Source organism: Triplophysa dalaica, chromosome 16 (genome assembly GCF_015846415.1).
Source record: "Triplophysa dalaica isolate WHDGS20190420 chromosome 16, ASM1584641v1, whole genome shotgun sequence".
Lineage (NCBI taxonomy): Eukaryota > Metazoa > Chordata > Actinopteri > Cypriniformes > Nemacheilidae > Triplophysa > Triplophysa dalaica.
In genome coordinates this window covers 3,682,549-3,702,252 of record NC_079557.1, presented here as the reverse complement: position 1 = coordinate 3,702,252, position 19,704 = coordinate 3,682,549, and the positions used below count along the sequence as shown (strand labels likewise).

At 37.7% G+C, this 19,704-nt stretch overlaps 1 protein-coding gene across 4 annotated transcripts; it reads right to left on the bottom strand.

Annotated features, from left to right (window-relative positions):
* Positions 1-28: 28 nt before the first annotated feature.
* On the bottom strand, positions 29-19,202 carry slc44a1b (solute carrier family 44 member 1b). 4 transcript variants are annotated; one of them, XM_056769079.1, is made up of 16 exons: positions 19,062-19,202; positions 17,198-17,287; positions 16,003-16,145; positions 12,102-12,238; positions 10,449-10,542; positions 10,183-10,352; positions 9,703-9,792; positions 8,275-8,441; positions 8,008-8,194; positions 7,284-7,452; positions 6,946-7,102; positions 5,870-5,953; positions 5,411-5,548; positions 5,089-5,325; positions 3,738-3,842; positions 29-3,004 (listed from the first exon to the last, which is right to left on the bottom strand). In XM_056769079.1, the coding sequence occupies exons 1-16, from the start codon at positions 19,119-19,121 to the stop codon at positions 2,981-2,983; spliced, it is 2,052 nt and encodes a 683-aa protein (XP_056625057.1). In that variant the 5' UTR covers positions 19,122-19,202; the 3' UTR covers positions 29-2,980. The 4 variants fall into 4 exon arrangements, with proteins under 4 accessions (XP_056625057.1, XP_056625059.1, XP_056625055.1 ...); XM_056769081.1 differs by having other exon boundaries at positions 3,765-3,842; XM_056769077.1 differs by lacking the exon at positions 29-3,004 and having other exon boundaries at positions 3,013-3,842.
* Positions 19,203-19,704: the final 502 nt, after the last annotated feature.

Here is a 19,704-nt window from a genome sequence, read left to right as displayed (position 1 = left end):
CTAAATATTTCAATCTGAAGAAACATCATCCTTTTTTCCCCATTTTATTACTTTAAAAAACAGGATACATATGAAATCATAGATATAAAATTCAAACAAACCAACAAAAACTTAGTTCAATGTTACAAACAACTTCACTGCAGGTAAGAGCTAAGAGCTAATATCACACCAGAGGAGTGAACTGATATATTGCCTATCCATGACCATTATAGAAACACTTATATTCCCTCGTATGAGAGAACAGACGTTTCCCAAATTGAAGGAGACTCGCTATCTCATCTTGAAGAAATAAAAAATAGTGGCTTGTCGCATAATAAAGCTATTCTTCTATAAGTGTTAAATCACATGTATTCTAATGCCAAACGGTTCACGTTCCTACAAAAATGGCTCATTGTTTTAAAGAATTAGAAAGGTCCCGGGTCAGGAGCATGCAGGTCATTGTGTGTATATGTGTGTGTGTAGTGGTTATGAGTTTTTTCTAGCTTGATTCTGTCTCTAAACACAGCTTCTGTTTCTTTCTAATACACACAGACAACATCTTGGCTGTTAATAAAGCCGGTTCAGTGATTTTGAGAGAGGAAAGAAAAAAGGTCACGACCAAAAACAATTAGTGTTTGTGCACAGTCACGATTCCTTTTATGTGCACATTTGGCAATAAAATGTAGAGTTGTGAGCCAAAGCTGATGTCTGAGGCCACCAAGATCCGTTTCAGATGTTTACTTGACATTGGCATCCAAAGTAAAGCAAATTTCACAGATAACCATTTGTTCTGATCTAATGTTAGTTTTCTCGACCACTCCTTTACAACATTAGAATAAAAACTGAGCATAGTTCAGCATTACAGGATGCATCACACAAAACGTGTCAGGAACACGTTCAGGTCATATAAAAAATGCATAAATAGTAAAGCACTATTCTCAAATTTAAAAAGAAAATATTTCTCAACTTTTTACACATTTTAGTATAAATAAAGCAGTGATGAGGAATGTGCCTTTTTAAAATAACAAAATTCATAAAATAAAATTTTAATGGTCCAAAAGAATGTTTTTTATTGTATTTATAGAAAACAAAACTTTTTTTGTTGATTTTCTGGTCAAATATGACCTGGACAAATGTTCTGTCGCAGTTTTGCTGAGCATCTTACACAAACCCTGTTCAGTCATCATCAATTTGTTACCTGATAAAACTACTGGTTGTGTTCCTACGAACTGTAGTGTTAAGCATTTAAAAGACCATTTTTTTCTTAAACAGAGAAGATTTCCTTCAACGTTTATGAAACATCTCTATATTGAATGCGCTATGAGACAATTGTAACTACAAACGTTTTTTTTTACAGATTTTTGTGTTTAAATGTATTCCATCTTAGTGCAATACTTAACATGCTTTGAGCATAAGTTTTGTGTGGCAAATGTTACATCTCTTTTCTCGATTCATGCTCTTAATATCTCTTAGATATTGTGTTCTAATCCCTCCCAAAAAAGCAAGGTCTTCGTGATCTCATTATAACACAATTCATTACATTTCCCTCCAATGTAAGACACAACAACATGGAATAATATATATGCAGGCAAAACAGCCCATATTAAGATGTTCAAAACATCGATACAAAAACATACATTACATTAATTCACAACATTTTTGCTAAATCTAAATTTGTTAGCAAAAGAATAGAAATAAATGAACGATTCCCCTGTGCGTGACAAAGTCTTCATGTTCTGGTGTTGGATGGGTTTGTTATTTTAGTGTATCCGTTTAAGGCTCCTAAGCTGCGTTTCCATATCAGTTCTGTACTGCATTAGACTAGTCTGCGTGATCCACCAGGGGCGACATTCACTCGATTGGTTAAGGCAAAATGTAAGTTTTGTGTGACTGTCCTCTTCCCAAACGTCAATATCACATCACCGTCTTGCAGAAAACAATACAAGTTTCTTTTCGAAATGTGAAAGGAAGACTTCAGTTAGATGCAGAAATGAAAGTCAGTGCTTCCTGAAATTTCCTTATCGTAATGCAACTGAACTCTCCATGGGTTAGAGGGAGAAAAAGTTCAGCTATGACCTTACCACACATTTCGCAAAAAAGCAAAGACAATAGTTTGCTGTTATAAAATGTAGCTATGCCCCCTACAGGTGGGATACAGGACTGCACCCAAGGAGAGATCACTGCTTTACACTATAGAGCATCAATCCAGTTCAGTCAAATCCAAGATAAACATGTCTGCTTAAAATGAACTATCAGAATCAAAAACAAGCATTCACAAGATGTCAGAGACTCACGTCGCAGTACCACGACTGTCCCACTGTGGATTTACAAACAGCCTTTCGTTTCTTTGAAGGAAGAATATGTTCAGAAGCTTAAAACAAGTCAGTGTGACTGTCACTTTCGGATTGTAGTGTGAGACCATTTACATCTTCCTCCAGGTATTAGGTAACCTGACCAGTTTCGTGCAGAAATAACAGTTAGGAAAAAGGAGGAGTCGGAAACAAACAAAACTCTTTTCTATTGGAGGGAAACCAGCAAACCTTTTTGCACAGAAGTAAAGCAAGGATGTGGCCTGTTGACTTGGAATTAAGAATTTGTAAAAAACATCACGAAAAAAAAAAAAATTGCAAAGCGTGGATGCTTCAGTATGAAGACAAAGAAAACAAGTGATGTATGTAGCGTGTTTCTCATACACGTAAAAAAACAATTAAAAAAAGGGCTGTTATGAAAATGTACATAATAAAAACGGTGACCGTTTCACTAGATGGCAACTGGGTTGTTTAGTCTTATAAAAAGGACATCATTACGAAAAATGCATCAGGCTTTTAAAATACGCAGCGCTCCAATATAAAGTGCTTCATTACATTGTTATTTCATTTTTTTTTACAGTTTCTTATTAAAATATTGTATTCCCTGGAGTGAAACCATAGTAAACATGTTACACATTGGTAAAAATAAACATTTTGGAATGTCTTTAAAAAGTCCCACGGGCTGATTTTGGTCAAGCAGAGCTTGTCCCGGGAGCCTGCGAAAAAGAAACGTGTTATTAAAGTCATGTAACAACAAGACGGACTAACCAAAAAGCATTTACAGCACATCTGGAGGAGTTCGTCCATTAGTCTTCTTCAAGGGTTAGTATGACATGCCAAAAAAAAACATTGCATTGCAAAAACTGAAGCAGGTGCGAGACGTCATGCGCGGCGAGAGAAGAACGGAGAATAGAAAGACTGTCTTGAATAATCACAATTTTATAAGGTTTGTCTCTGTGTGTCCCGTACATGCATTATTTGTGTCACTTCATGTCCGGCACGACGTGCTAAGAAACAGCAACATGGTGATTTTAAGGCCCCGGATATACAGTCAAAATACAGTTTATAGCTGCCATATGAGTTCAAGACAGTCCAAAAAAGAAACAGGCAAGACCAGAACAAAAAAGTTGAAAAATAGATGCTTATGTTTTGTTAGTGCAATAAATATGAGGGCGGATGAGACACAGAAGATGGAAAGAGAATGTGAGAAAGCATTATTCAGCATGCAGCAGCGGAGATGGGCGTGTTCTGAAGCATTGTGACCAGGAAACATAGGGTGGAGGTGGGCAGGCACACAGACAGAAAGATGATCATGTCTTGAGTGAGGCAGACCACCAGCGCGTGCTCTGATAGGATCCAGTCCACCATCACGCAGAGCAGCAGGTAGTACAGGTGAAACTCCTGTAAGGCCTGCCAGTCTGACTCTGCCACGCCCACATCACCACTCACCATGGTCGTAACCTCCGTCAACTCTACCTCTTCCTTGGGACGGGTGCGCTTGCTGCGAGCCTTCTCCTCCGTGGCCATTGACCTCCTGCTGTTCTCCACAAACTCCTGCAGGAAAGATGTTCATAATTTCAGAAATGGGAGTACAGCTGGATTTCATTGTTAAAGGGATAGTTCATCCAAAAACTAAAATCATTTATTCACTACTCGAACCTCAAGAGTGACAAAGTCATTCAACAAAAATGTTAAAGACTGACAGCATAACACGACACATGAGAAGACTGTCGTATCGCTTAAAGGTTTTCTTTGCAGTATTTGAGACCTGGAGCATCTTTTCTGCTTTTTTCACTAGTTAATTTTTTACAAACAAATGCAAATTTGGGTGATATCCTATTTTACCTAAACACATGCCTATAAATAGTCAATTTTAAAATGAGAAATTAGATGTTAAAATTTAGATGTTAGAATTTAGATTTGAAATGGTGGTTTTAATTGTTCCACACCTGTAGATTTGGAATGACATGAGGATGAGTAAACGACGAAGGAATTTTAATTTTGGGTGAACTGTCCCTTTAATCATATTTTATAATCTGCAGATATGGCAGAGATATATAGAGAATGTGAAGCTGACGTCACGCCCTATGTTGCATGTTTCAGTGGTGCCGCCATCTTGGGAGGATCATCCTCCACTGCTGTTATTGATTTGATATCAACCGTTACTTGTTTTGTTTGATATGTGGACCTACCATAGTTACAATTTCCTAATCAAACAAGAAAAACAAAACACTGCAGGGATCCTCTCAAGATGGCGCAACATTCAAAGCGCCGTGACGTAGATTTACAAGCTCTATTACCCAATCGTTTTTGACACCTATAAAAACCCAGCACACCTCTTATCCAAAGATACGCAGAAATCATACCAGTTACCTATTTCTACTGAAGTGAGTCTTTGTGTATTCCAAAGACTCGTGCCGTAGGGCTCTAGTCCTCCTCTCAATATCAAAGCTTTTGCTCACTTTGAGTGACTATTGTGAAACCATATGAAACCAGCTTTGCACGTGATGGAAGTATTTTTTTTGTCTTGGTTAAACAGCTAAGCTTAAAAGCTTTTTCAAAAAATGTTGGACATCTTCCACAGGGAATATCCTGTGAATTTTAAAATATGAACACATGAAATCCAGCGGAGAACCTTCATTATAAAACAACAACATGAATCCACACCAAACCGGAAACGCAACCCAGATGGTTTGTTCTCAACAATGGGACTATTTTTGGTCCTCTCATCCAACACCAATGACAGCAGGGGAGATCGTTGCACAAACAGCGCCTTTTTTTCTCCGGTGTGGTGACTCACCATCAGTGCCTTATCCATATAGAACTCTCTGCCGGGTGTGCCGTTGTTGTATTTGGTGTCAATGGCGAAACAGAGGAAGAGCACGTCCACCACGATCTCGAAGATGGACAGGAAGCAGTGCGCCACCAGGAACGCGAACAGACACACGATGATGAGGGGCAGGACCCACTCGGTGTAATCTCTCTGATAGTTCAGCGCTAACACGCCAGTGAACGCCGTGCACGTCACAATTAGGACCTGCCGGTGTATAAATACGTACATGTGAGTAATCGAGTTGTGTTTTGAAACGTTAACAAAGATCATTACCGCATCTCTTCTTTACCTTGCCCAGGAAGAGCACAAAATCTCCCACGGTGTTGATGGTCGCCACCCTAAGAGCGTTCTCCACCAGGATCATAAAGGCATCGCGGGCCGAGGTGCAAAAACTGGTGCTGTTAATGGCCGTCGCCGCATATGCATTCTGGAAACAAAGAGAGATTCAAAGGTAATCGAAAAAACGCAGAGGTTGCTCATGTACCAGGAAAAAATAATAGATCCATTTAGTTTATCTGCTCGCTTTACTCGTTTTTCAAGTGATTTTCATCCCATTAATGGCATTTATTTTATCTCTATGTGTGTTGCCTGAAAAACAACTCCTTTATCGTGGTGTTGCCAGTGCTTTGCTCCATCAAACAAGCTAAACAACACTGTTATCATTCAACTGAGTGAATTTATTTGTTGACAGAGCCATTGAAATTTCTCATACAGATGTGAATGCACAAATGTGTATTGACCGACCCACCTGATTCAAAAAATTGAGGCACTTCTCCAAACACCACAGACAGCAGATACAAGCCTTTAGCATGCAGCGTGCGCAAGCGTTTTCCTGTCGGTCGAGTACATGGAACAAAAGGAAACGTTACTCACAATGCATTGCAGTTGAAGATCTTTTTAAAACATTGAGCATTCTTCAACCTCCTAATCTGCCTCTGTAAATTCAGTGCTAATATATTAGGCTTCATTATATCCCCAAGATTCCTGGACAAGTAAATGATACATTGTGCACGTAAGTGGAACCCAGGAGGACATAAAAGACAGCTTGCGGTGTTACCTCAAAATGTATCCACTCCAAACACAAAACACCAAAATAATAAGCATTAAAACAACATTTTAAGATGAGTAAGAAGTGGAAGTAACTGATTTTTTTTGTCCAATGTGTGAAATTTAGCGGCATCTAGTGGTGAGGTTGCGAATTGCAACCAACAGCTCACTCCTCCCAAACCTTTCGAAGCACAATGGTGGCTGATACAGAACTAAAATGTTGTCACGTTTTTGCTTCTTTGCCGAAGGAGATAACGTATTTAGGAAACACGCTCCGTAGAGCAGTTTGTCCATTTAGGGCCACTGTAGAAACCACATGACAAATTCCTACAAAGGGGCACCGGGGTGTATGTCGATAAAAAAGCTAATTCTAAGATATTAAAAACATAACGCTTCATTATGTATACACCTCTAAAGATAGTTTTGTATATTAGATTGCATTTTTGTCAATAGATCCTTCAAAAAATGACATATTGGACCTTTAAGAGGTCATCTGGATGTTTTCATTATCATGAATACTGTAATACTTTTTTAATAAATGAAGGTAAATACCATTAAGTAAACATGCTACATTTTAAATATGCTAGAGTATTTTTTCACTTCACAGTATTTAGAATGGAGGCTCTTGTAATCACAAATTGTCATTCAGCATCTTAATGACTCAATAATTTTCTTTAAGCCAAAATATATCTTCTTTTTTCTTATAAAATCATTAAAAAGCACATGTCATTAATCGAGATTTCTTAGATCCACAGCATATGGACAAAGTGTTTCTACCTTTCCTTTGAGCTGGTTGTGGATGTACATTAGAATGAGTCGTGGGATCTTGACCAAAGTGATGATGAAAGAGCCCTTGGCCACAGTGCCCAGGTGATAGCGAACCAGCCGCAGCACCGATGACAGGATGGGCGTCACCGGAAGTTTGGTTTTGTCCCTGGAGAGATAAGAGAACTTACTTTGAGTAAGGTAGACACATCAACACCGACTGCAATGGCTACGGCATTCAGGTTTAATGCAAAATTTTAAAATCAGCCTTTGTTGTCTAAATGTTTATATGGATCAGTGGCACTTCAGCATTTTCTAACAAACAAAAAATTTGAGTGAACAATACCGACCTTGTGAAATAGTAAGTCACCACAGCACCAGCTACGGTCATCTGTTGACAAGCCAGAATAAATTCGCTGATCCATATCAGACCCACAGCATGGTACCAGGTCATGTACTGCAGTCCGCCCGTGAGCCTAAACTCAACCAGACCTGTGTCGTCATTCTTCTCTGGGTTCCCTGTGGACAAGAGCACTCAAGGTGAAATCTGGGATGTGTATGCTTTAAAAGCAAAGCACAATGGTAATACGTATTCTAAAATAAGCATAAAATCACTCGATCGTCTTTGCAGAGGTATGAAAATAACAAGAGCATTTTTTCACATTATCTGTGAAAACGACTTGAGCAGAATGCTATTTATAAATCTACTACACATTAGGCCTCCCTGTGAAAATGCAAAGTTAAGCAATTTCTTAAATTTTCTCTTCACTTCCTTTTTTGATTCTGCAGTTTGCATGAAACATCGGAAAGTTACTTAAGGGAGTTACTTAGAAAACACAAGTGAGAATGAGATTTGAGAACTATGGCCAAGAATTTCATCGTGTCTGCTAATCACACAATTGTGTCATATGCTTTTCCAAGATTTTGAAATTTTAAGGAAGACTTTGACATTGTTGTCCTTTGTGACCGTCTGAACAATTGTAAACTTTTTTATCTGAAAAGGAAGTGCTAAAAAATTGCTCTAAAGAACCTTGTGCTAGTAAATGAGGACAGTGACCAACGTCATCATCTTACCAGTGGTGCCGAGGAAGAGGAGGACCAGGATCCAGTAGACCCAGAATAGAGAGAGAGCGAGAAAGGTACAGAACGGTTGCAGTGCCAACAGCGGAAGGTGGATAAACACTTTCCCCGCAACGTGAAACAGGGCGATGGTCAGGGCCACCCTCTTCCTCATGAACAACATCAGAAGCAACAAAATCCCCTGCGGGAGCAGAAAGCACAGAGATAAGAAGCCTACAAAAACAAGTGGCCATTATAGTTCCTCCTTTTATAAGGGCTTACGGTGAAGACTGTGGCTGAAACGGCATAGATGAGTAGGCCTTGAGCGTGGTTTTTAGGGGTCTTCATGCCACCATTAGTATCTTCTGGTTCCTTTAAATCCTTAGACATGGTCTCATTCATGGTCATTCTATAGTCTACATACAACCACCAGAGACAACTTGTTCCTCCTGAGGAACAAAGTTTACATTAAAAAAATTCACAAGTTTGCAAGACCAGTCCTGGACATACTGTTAATGATAATACAGATCGGTAATTTAACAAGCACCATCGTAGACAAAAGTAGACATTACACATACCACCTGCTCACTACCATAGAAAATCATATGCATAGCACATCAAAATGCTTTGTTTTGTAAAATATTTGTTTGTTTTTATTGCTCTATTTTATTACTGATGTAGAGTTTTGATGTCGTCTGTGTTTGTGATGTTCTTATGTTACGCATGAGTTACGACTGTCCGTAAATAAATTACATTTAGTCATTTAGCAGATTCTTTTATCCAATGCGACTTACAAATGAGGTAAACAATAGAGGCAATTGGAACAGCATAAGGACAACAAAGTGCAGTAAAAACTGGATTCATATGGCCCAGCACAGTATACAAAAGGTTTTTTTTGATTGGAAGAGAGGAAATAGAAGTCCATACTAATCGGTCAGGTGTTGAGGGTAGAGATGTGTTTTCAGCCGATTCTTAAAGATGGCTACAGAATCTGCTAATCTTGCAAATAAATAAACAAGCATTTATGAAACTATTAAAACTGCATTTAAAAGAAATTCTGTACTTAGACATTTAAAATTATAATAAAGAACGAAATGTACCGTATTGTCCTGTAACATACCACCAGGTGGCGCATGCATACCAGTTTGAGAGCAACTGGTTTATAATTTTATTTTATATTATATTATATATAAATTATGTATAAATATTACATATTGACAATATTACATATTTTCAAAACTTAGATAAAAGGACATTTGCTACTTTTTTATCTAAAAAGATCTAAACTGATATTTTGTTTAAATATCAGCCAAATATAATAAAACACATTCTGACCATTTTCAACCATGGCATGATATTGTGTTGTTTGTAGTCAAGCCCAGATCTTTCTTCAGGTTAGTCTATTCTACAGGCTTCCAGAATGAAAATTGTGTCATGAATAAAATTGAGGAAATGTATACAGGTTTGGAACAACTTGATTTTGAGTCATTCGTGACAAAATGTTAATTTTTGTGTGAACTATCCTTTTAAATACAAAGAATTACGAAGATTGTTTTTTTCTAATTACGCTTACATCTTCACAATTATGACAAAATTGATCCGATTCTGCCATCAACTCTTAACCGTATATAAAGTATGTGCAACAGAAAGGAAGAATGCCGTTCACAGCTTAAGAGGAGAAAAAAGAAAAGCAGAAGAAAGCAGACTTGCCCAGAGAACCCAGAATCACCAGAGCAGTCAGAATCCAAACCAGGACAGCAGAGATGTAACGGATTATCACCATGAGGATCATGGACAGAACTGTGACATGCACAAAACAGGACCAGGAGTTAAAGCAACACGCTTCAGACACAAACATATCAATGCTTGTGTCAGCGGAATTAAAGACAACATGAAAACAAACTTTAAACAAAAAGTTACAGAATGCCATTGAATGTATTGTGAATGCAGTTTAATTTTGTCTTTAAGGGTTGACAAGACACTAACTCTCACGGGCCATTAGCTTGAAATAATTATAATACAGAGATTTACATTTCGGATTGTCAATGCTAAATAGCACAGAAGATATCTATCCTCGATCTGATATAGATATGAGGGGAATGCAATTATCCACTTTAATTGAAGATCATTTTACAAAATGATCAGAAAATGCAATAAATCGTGCAACAGCCAGAGAGAGAAGACGGTTACCTAGCGCCAGCAGACAGAGTCCAACAATAATCTCTTTGCTGGCCGCCACCCCGGCGATCAGCCTGTTTAACATGCTGTTATCACTAACAAATGTGACCACCGCTTCAGCAAACTTAGCATAGCAGGATATGTCCACCGGCGTGCAGCGGTTAAACACCGGAAGAGCTTTGCTGCAGAGATAGAAAGGGCCAGGGGATAGAGGAGATGAAGGAGGAAGAGGAGATTTGATTGACAGGACAGTTTGTTAGCGAAGGGTTTTTAAATACCTCTCTGGCACTGGAAGTTTGGGACACTTTTCGAAGCGCTCGGGAAGTGACGGATACTTGTGACCAGGTAACTCATAGGAACAAAGTTCAGACCCTAAGAAAAAGAAAAGATTATGAAACAGATGCATCTGGCATATGACATGATCCATCCATGCCAGAAAAAAAAACACCTCATGCTTGTATGAAAGGATGGTTTGAACAAAAATTAAAATAAATCATTTATTCACTCTCATTCAGCACCTGCACTTTCAATTCTTTATGTAGATATTTTAGTTTTAAAGTAGTTTTTATTTCAAATTCGCTTTTATTTTTATTTTAATTTTGGTGTTAATTTTAGTTAGTTTTAGGAATTTTGCTATGTGCTTTGGTCATTTTATAATGTATTATATATTTTATTTTTAATGTTGCTATATAAAATTAATACATTTTATTTTAGTTTTATTTTATTTTATTTCTTGTTTATTATTATAATTTTACTGCTTTAAACTTCAGTTTATTTTTGAGGCAACATTTGATTTAAATGAAAAGGAACGTTTTCATTCAAGTAAACTAAAAATACAGAAATACACCCTTAACTACTGTAGATTTTTATTGTAAGTACTCTCTATAGTTATCCACATTTGCAGTTAATTGTTATGCTGTAAATATTTATACATATACAGTATCTTTTTCTTCCCCTGTCGCTTCTCTTTAACAGTGTTTGCTTTTTTCCTTGGCTCTCTTTATATATATATTTTTTGAAATATTCCTGCTTGTAATTGTTGTATTTGACATCATGTATAATCTGTCATGGGTCTAAGAGTGACACAATTTCAATCCTCTATAGGTATGTACTGTGGCAGACTTGACAAAGCAGACTTTGACTTTTTACTACTGTATTGCTAGATGTCTTCACAAAATCATTTCAATGTACATATAGTCACTGACATCTGAACATATGACAAATAAACTTGAAATAACCTTGAAACTTAATTCCAAAACTATGGCTTTCTTCTGTAGAACATAAAATATAAAACTTTGAAGAACGTTGCTAACCAAACCACACTGACCCCCCCCTCGACTTCCATTGTACGGACACAAAACCACGGTGACATTTCTTAAACTATCTTCTTTTGTGTTTCACTGAAGAAAGAGCCATATACAGGTTTTGAGGGACATAACAGTAAATAAATGATGAAAGAATTTATGTTTTTAGACAAACCATCCCTTTATCATCTCTTAACATAGCTAACACACAAAATGTAAATGCTGTTCTACACAAGCATGACTCCGTATTCATTAAACATGGATGTAAATTCCAGAGGAATAATGAACAATTCATACACAAAAAAACAGTGAACTGAAGAGAAACAAAGACGTTATTTGTACAGTCCATTAGTGTCAGATGGAATGTGTCAATCCCTACAGACTGTCAACAGAACAACCTTTCAGTACAACTTTTGTTCAGTTATCTCAGCCCTGAACGCGTCTTCCGCTTCAACACCCCTGGATACGAATATTTATTCTATATGTGCTTCTGGAGAGCCCTTGCATCGAGCACAAAAAAAGAAGGATGCTGGTGCCATGATGTCATGGGAAGTATTTGTCCATTAAAGGGAGCAGCCAGAAAAGATTATTATATTTCACATGTCCAAAACAAAGTGACGGACTCACCATTCATCATGGCAAACCTCTTGAGGTCGCTGTAAGTCGCCAGTTCTTCTGTGGGACATTGTGACACGCACAGCGCCATGGACTTGATCTTCCTCTGGATGATGTCTATGTTGCATGGATCCAGGAAAAAGACGTACCTGTGGACAACACAACAACAAATTGAACTCCATTTGCTCTCGTTTCTAGACAGCAGGGGCATTTAACGATGATCAAATAGTTATGCCGTGGGACTTAGAACGCAGCATTGTGCGATAAAATCGACATCGAACAGCAGATTTTGTTTGTCACAGGACCGTTCAGCCCAGTCTTTTGGCAGGCAGGAACCGAGAGCTTGTGTACGAGCCAAGCCTCCTCTGTGCCTGTGGCTTTACTTCAGCTTTCATGCGGTGTGAATCAGGCACCGCGCCCACGCCGGGACGAGGGGCCTATTGTCTTGTGTGCTCAGCACAAAAACAGACTGTCAGGAGCAGGTGACGTACGCGTTTGAGGAAAAAAAGACTTAAGCATCAGCAAAGAGCCTCACGAAACACTGGTTTAAGACAAGGCTGTTTGCTGTCAAGCCCCTTTCTTCAGATTGGTCTATTGTAGAGGCTTTGATAGAAGTGTGGTCATCTTTAAAGGGATAGTTCACCCCAAAATTCTGTCATGAATTACTCATCGTCAAGTTGAGGCAGAATTTTGAAAAACTTGAGGGTTGAGAAACTCATGCCAGAATTTTCATTCTAGGGTGAACTATCCCTTTAAATACAGAGAATTACAGACACTATTTGTTTGAAACAACAACATTAAATAGGACATTTTAAGGAAAAATATAATGAATAAAATGCTTGTAGAATGAGGCTCCAATAAAGTGACAGTTCACAAAAATGAACATTTTGTCATCATTTATTCACCCTCTCGTCATTTAAAAACTGTACGTCTTTCTTTCTTCCGCAAAAAAAAAGTAGAAAATATAAAGAATGTTGTTAACCGGCAACCAGTTTTTTGCATTGGTTTTGTGTCCATACAAAAGAAGTGAATGGGGTGTTTACTTTCTTCCAAATAGCTCCCTGTGTATTTTGGGAATACAGAAAGTCATAAAGGTTTGAAATCACAAGAGGTTGACTAAAAGATGACAGAATTTTCATTTTCAAGTAAACAATCCCTTTAAGAGTCTCAATGTTGGCCTGTAAAATACATAACTTCCATGCTGTCCACAAGGGCAATGAACATAAACAAACCCATCCAACCCAAAATCAGCTGAGCCAAAACTCACTGAGGGCTTAACAGCATTTTATAAATACAATGAATGCAGATGAAAGGTAAAGATAGCATATAACCCCATTAAACAGAGATGGATAAAGTGAGGGATTACGTGAAGAGGGACCAGGCTGCTGAGAAAGTAAAAGTCAACTAATTGCATAAGCCTGATGAACTTTGCTCGGCTAACATTATTAGCTTGCTAACTCCGTCTATCTTTTGACACCCCAGCATGCACTTTTTTCCCACTACAACATTACCATGCTTGACAAAAACAAGTGAATGTGAGAGACCGGCTGCATTTGTAACTACTGTGAATATCAGTGACTCTTCCATCTTTACATAAGGTGTTTGATATGGTGTGCTGTCAACATGGCACTTTAAAGACAAATTAATTTAAAGACAACTCGCACTCACTGAAAACCTGCATCGCCTCTCCTTCAAACCAAAACAGCTAAAAATAAAAAAATGAACCTAAATAAACACACAAAAAAAGGACGTCTGTAAAATAAAGGTCTGTTCACGCAAAAGACGATAACTATAGTTTTAACTTTGAAAATGTATTATAAATTTAGTAGAACAGTGGGAAAACACCAAAATGATACAATCTATGATATTGCCATATATATATATATATAGCCATTTTTTCAGCTAATAAACAATAAAAAATTTGATCGGCTGTAAAATCCATTCACATTTATAAACCTTACCCATTTTTAAATGTGTAACTTCAGCACACATGCTTTGAATAAACATAAAGCATAATCTGTTGGATGTGGGTGCTAATATGGTTATCTATATAGTCATCAATTATCTTAACCCAAGTCAACTAGTGTAACCCATCCCTGAAATGTACAAGACATTTTTGATATGAACAAACATACAGTTAGAAAATGGAAATATCATTCATTAATATAATTTAATACATTCAAATATCCAAAATAAACTAGTTAAATATATGCATAAAATACTGGACTAAATCAGTCCAATTGTTTTTTCTGAAAAACAAGACTAAACAGTGCTAATCTAGTCAATAAAAGCTTCATCAATATAGCAGGCACAAGTCAGATGTCAAATCTTCTTCATGAACCTCATAATTGCGATTAAACATGCGATTAAACATGGTAAATGTCAAGACGAAGAGTTAATGTCCACAGCCAAATCTGAACGTTCTTCAGTCACACACGCTTATTATAAATGCAGGCAATGGGCCCACACACCAGTGTGTGCGTTTGTGTGTATGTGAGAGAGAGTTAGTGCAGTGCTCATCCTTGCACTTCTCCAGCCTCTTTGTGTTTGTGCGAGTTAAGCTAAAATGAGAAGAAGGAAATCCTCACTCGATGTGATTTTTATCACATCCACCTCTTAAGCTTTAATGACACGAGTAAATGAAGGAATCATTCACAGCTGAATGGCTATGACAGAGAAAAAAGATGAGAAAACAAACACCTCGGTATGACACCACCCACATGCCAACACAACTGGAGATTAAAAATACGAAGGGATTTTTTTGTTATTACACCAATTTAATTATTGTTTTTTAATCAACTTTGAATTATGTGGTTCCCAATCGGACATTAAAATACAGAAATATGTGTAAATGTAAGATGTTGCATATAAAGAATATGAATAGACATTAGCTGGGGTCTATATCGAAAAACGATCCTGTGAATTGCTCAAGGGTCCTATAAAAATGCTGACCCTATAAACATGAGTTAAGACAATTATTAAACTATTACTATAATTTATATGTCTAATATGTGTGGAACAACATCAAATTATTAACTCAGTCTCAGACCTGTGCCAGCTTAACATTAATACTGATAAAGAAGAAACAAGTTTGCTTTCAAAATCAAAGCTTTAATTATTTTAATACACGCATCAAATAGTAATATTGAAAAAGTGACAAAAACATTTTACTTCTGTGGATCTAAACGTCATCATAAACCAAACAGAACAGTATAACTACAATGAAGTATCAAACTTTATCATGCAGTTATTTCATATTAACTGAGGACAAAATAATAAATAATGAAGATCACCGCTACTCCAGCTTTCACAACCATCAAACAAACCAAATAAACTCAAATCTTCTCCAAAACCTCTGACGTGAAAGTGCTCGCACAGACCCTTAAAACATCATTAATACAGTGGTACATCATAAGCTCTACGCCAGCACTGTCATCCCTCTGACAGCTCAAGCAAGCCCTTTTCAAGCCAATATCAAGTTCGCTTGTGCTCCGACAAGCCATTGAATCTGCACTAAATGAATAGCTGTGCTTCAGAATGATGAGTCAGATCTCAAGACCATCTCTAAAGAGCCTCGCATAATTCAGCTCGGCCAGAATGAAGAACGGAAAAAAGTAATTTGACAGCAACGAAAATAAAATGGCCCAAATTACCTGTCTTTCCTGCAGGCTAACAGCCATTAAGGGCCGCACGCTGTGACAGCACTCGTCCTCGGGGCCCGTGCTAAATTATTCAAGGCTCATGCAGCTGAAATAGTCCTCTGCCATCTCTGTCTGAAGCGACAGAGGTTTGACATTTGCATTGATGTGATAATCGAAGGGCAAAAAAGCCAACTACCTCTGATTTTAACAGCGACCGTTTGAAAAGGAGGTGATGGGAAATATGAGGGTATGAAAAAGATGAGTCCACTCACTTTCTGTCACTGTGGTCCAGGCCACTCAGGCGTACACCTTCTAATGGCTCGTTGCTTTGGCCGCACGTGTTGCCGTAGCTGTCATATCCAAATAACAGCCGTGATGCGCCGCCCGTCGCGATGGTGAACCCGCATATGGCACACTGGAATCAGAGTGAATCAGCATTAATCACGAGAAGAGTTTGAACAATACACTACTAAAGGTAAAGAGTTAGAATTGTTTTATCTTTAACAAAGGCTAAAACCGGATTCACCGGAGATGTCAATAAATCGCTTTATTTGCTATTTAATTTGAGCATCTCTGCATAAAACACACATTCACTGTCTCCTAACAAGAGAAAAGATTTTTTTCTGTAGACAATGACTGTACAAATCTGCAGCACAACACAACATAATCACTGACATCAGATTTGATGTTTAATAAAGCAAATGAGTTCTGATGACTTTTCCAAATGTTTAAAAGGATAGTTCATCCAAAAATGAAAGTTCTTTGATCATTTCTTGACCCTCATGTCATTCCGACCATGTACAACTTTCTTCTGTAGAACAAAAAGATGATCTGTTAAAGAACTTTAGTAACCAAACAACATTGGCCCTCATGTCATCATGAGGGTGATGACAGAATATTTATTTTCGGGTGAACTTTGGGTGATCCTTTAAACATACATTTTTACTCTCAAATCAGACATAACTCTGATTTGAAAAATATTGGTACGCACAGGACACGTATCTGTGATTTTCTAGGCTTGAAAATGTCCTAATTTGTGTTTAATACCCATGGAAAGCCTGTTAACTTCTTCATGTAAAAAGAGGCAAATAATAGTCATGTCAGTTTATCAAGCAACCCCTGAACACATTCCCTAAAGCTATTATGTGATTAATTTCACATTTAAAGACCTAATTATATATTGTAAAAAACATCTGGTGCTTCAGCATTTTCATAAAAACAGTGCTCAAATGACTTATTATAGACCAAGACACTGTGTCTGTGATACATTTCATATTATTTCATGTACATGCATTAATCACAGTCGCAATGACAGTAATCAGCTCTAGAATATAATCACAAATTAAGCATATCACCGGTATTCAGCACTTGCGTTTGTTAATATATAACAATAACAAAGACAGCAATCCAGAGAAAAATGTATATGAACTTGATATAATGCATGCATCAAGTTAATTGAAGCCCTACCATTCCTCCACAGAACAATGCAAACAGCAGGAACCATGGCAGATCTGTACAGCTTCGGTCCTCCAATGGTTTCCATTCTCTTTTTGCCCTCTGAAATACAAAAATACAGCATAGACATGCTTGAACTAGCAGTCATAACAATGTTGCTTATCATAACAAGCCAAAGAATCAGTTAATAAAGAGTAAACTAAGGTTAAGGCCTCATAAGTGTTGTCCAAAGCATAAGTGTAATCACATTAAAGCAACAATCCTAAACAATATTAAAATTAATAGATTCTAACAAAAACATAATATGTTTGTTGGCCGTGTGTTTGACAACCGCAGTAAAACAGCTCGTGTTGACAGTAAAGCTCAGCAGTCCCTCTGGAAACACGGCGAGCTTGTTTACTAACACACCACATAAGTGTATTGTGCATCATTGTGCAACAAAAATCAAAGACCTTATTTGTATTTGACGCAAAAACGAAACCCTCACATATTTGTTGCGCACACACACAATGCTACGCGCGAAAGACACAATAATAGGATTACATGCCGAGCAAGCGACCTCACAGCACTTCACCGGCCCGTCAGCCGCGAAACAATGTATCACATCGTGCGAGATAATGTTACCAACATTCGAAACAATGTATCAACCCTTCCGCGGGAAATTCGATACATTCGCGCCAACGAAAGATCGCAAGCGTCGTCGCTTACCTCTGCGCTTCCACAGCATCCCATTGCCGGAGGGAGGTTAGGATCGCAAAAAACTAAACGCTACACAGGAGGAAAACAATAACCCCAACCTGCAGGGAGTTGACGGTATATTTTTGACCCTGCATTAATTGCGTGTCACGCGCTGAAAAGATGCATCGATTGCGTTCTGCTAAACAAAGGGCTTCCCCCGAAAGAACTGCATCATAATGTTTGTACGGTTCCAGGTAAAGGGGATTATTACTTTGGGATTTATCGCCCTGCACTTCCTGGTGGGCTGAGCAGGTGTAACCGGAAAAGAACCGCAGCCGTCCAATCACGGGGCGAGCTGGATGGAGGCGGGACTAGCGCTGAATGCTGGGAAACTGGAGGAGCCCGGGAGCTTTAAACTCTTAAGTGTTATTGTTTCGTCGAAATACATGAACTCTTTAGTATACTATGGTGTATTGAGAAACATCTTTATCGTTTTGGCATGTATAAAAGCCATTTAATTATATATTTTTATGATACCAACAGTTTGATACCGTTGCTTCAAATTTAAGATTTCAGAGTTTTTAATGTTGAGGGTGTGTTATGTGAAGTTTTTGTAAGAGGTTCTACTTCGTAAACGCCTGGAAAAAATAAGTCTTTATTAAAAATATTGTAAAAATAAGGTAATAAATAATTTAATTGACATTATTGGTCGCTGTTTGTTTTACCAATAAACCAAAAAGATCATCTCAAAAGGGCAAATGTCAGTCTGTTATGGTCATCGTCACCGCCCTGATTCTGCGTCATTCCAAGGAGCGCAACAGCTGTTAATACACTTTAAACAGGACAACCACTGCGTAAAGACTATTAAAACTTATAGTCTACATAATTCGTACATCAAACAATCAACGAAAATTTAATTTGATAAGTGAATTTGACAATTTCTTGTTTAGGGACACCATTACACAAAACCATAATAATAATACAAGTATGAGAGAGAGGTTTAATAACTCTTGTATTCTATTGTGTTTTATACAGAATAGCAATTATACACAAGGAAAACAATTGCTTAGAAAACGTCATTAGTCGAACGCTCCATTTACTTACTCATAAATCGTCATCTTTAAAGTTTCTCTCAGGCTATTTTGGATCAATTAAAAACACACTATTCTTTAAAAACCCATTAAGATCATTGTCCTACCCTTATCCATCGTGGCCTCGGCCGATAAGAGCTTGATGTTGACCGTCTCAACTCGCTCATCTTCCGCGGTGTGCAGCATTACAGCGCTCTGTGAGGGGTAGAGCCTCAGCTGAGATGCCAGGCTGGACCACAGAAGAGAACCATTGTTCCATTGTTCTCTGTAGTACCAGGGAGAGAGTGAGTTATTGTGTGTGTATGCGTGTGTCAGTGAGAGAGACACAGAGAAAAAGGGAGAGAGAACACAAATACAGAAATTCCAGTCAGTTTACTGTAAACAACATAAGCGAATTTGAAGAAACTGACTATGCATTGACGCATTTGTCCACTAGAGGGAGCTCGCATGCAGCAGATACAAGTATGACCCCTTCCCAGCAGAACATAAGGGTGTATTTCATAAAAAATACATAATTAAGGATACTATAAGTTAGGAGTTGATGCAGTACAAATCAATACAAATCCAAAAATATTAACACCTAGAAACCTTAATTTACCTTGAATAAAGTTATTTACCTCTACGTGCTTGGTACTGTAAATTCAAGGGTCAACGCTGATTTACTTTATATATCAAAGTTAAATGGCACATACTGTACAATGCGGTCTACCACTTTATGTGTTGTGAGCTTTTTTTGTTTCCTTAGTCACT

Coding starts and splice junctions, on each gene's coding strand:
- slc44a1b (XM_056769077.1), bottom strand. CDS start 19,121: ATGAGCGAGTTGAGACGGTCAACATCAAGCTCTTATCGGCCGAGGCCA. Junction 10,543..12,101: donor GAGGTTTGCCATGATGAATG/GTGAGTCCGTCA, acceptor TCTTTTTCTTAG/GGTCTGAACTTTGTTCCTAT. Junction 8,195..8,274: donor TTTCAGCCACAGTCTTCACC/GTAAGCCCTTAT, acceptor CTGCTCCCGCAG/GGGATTTTGTTGCTTCTGAT.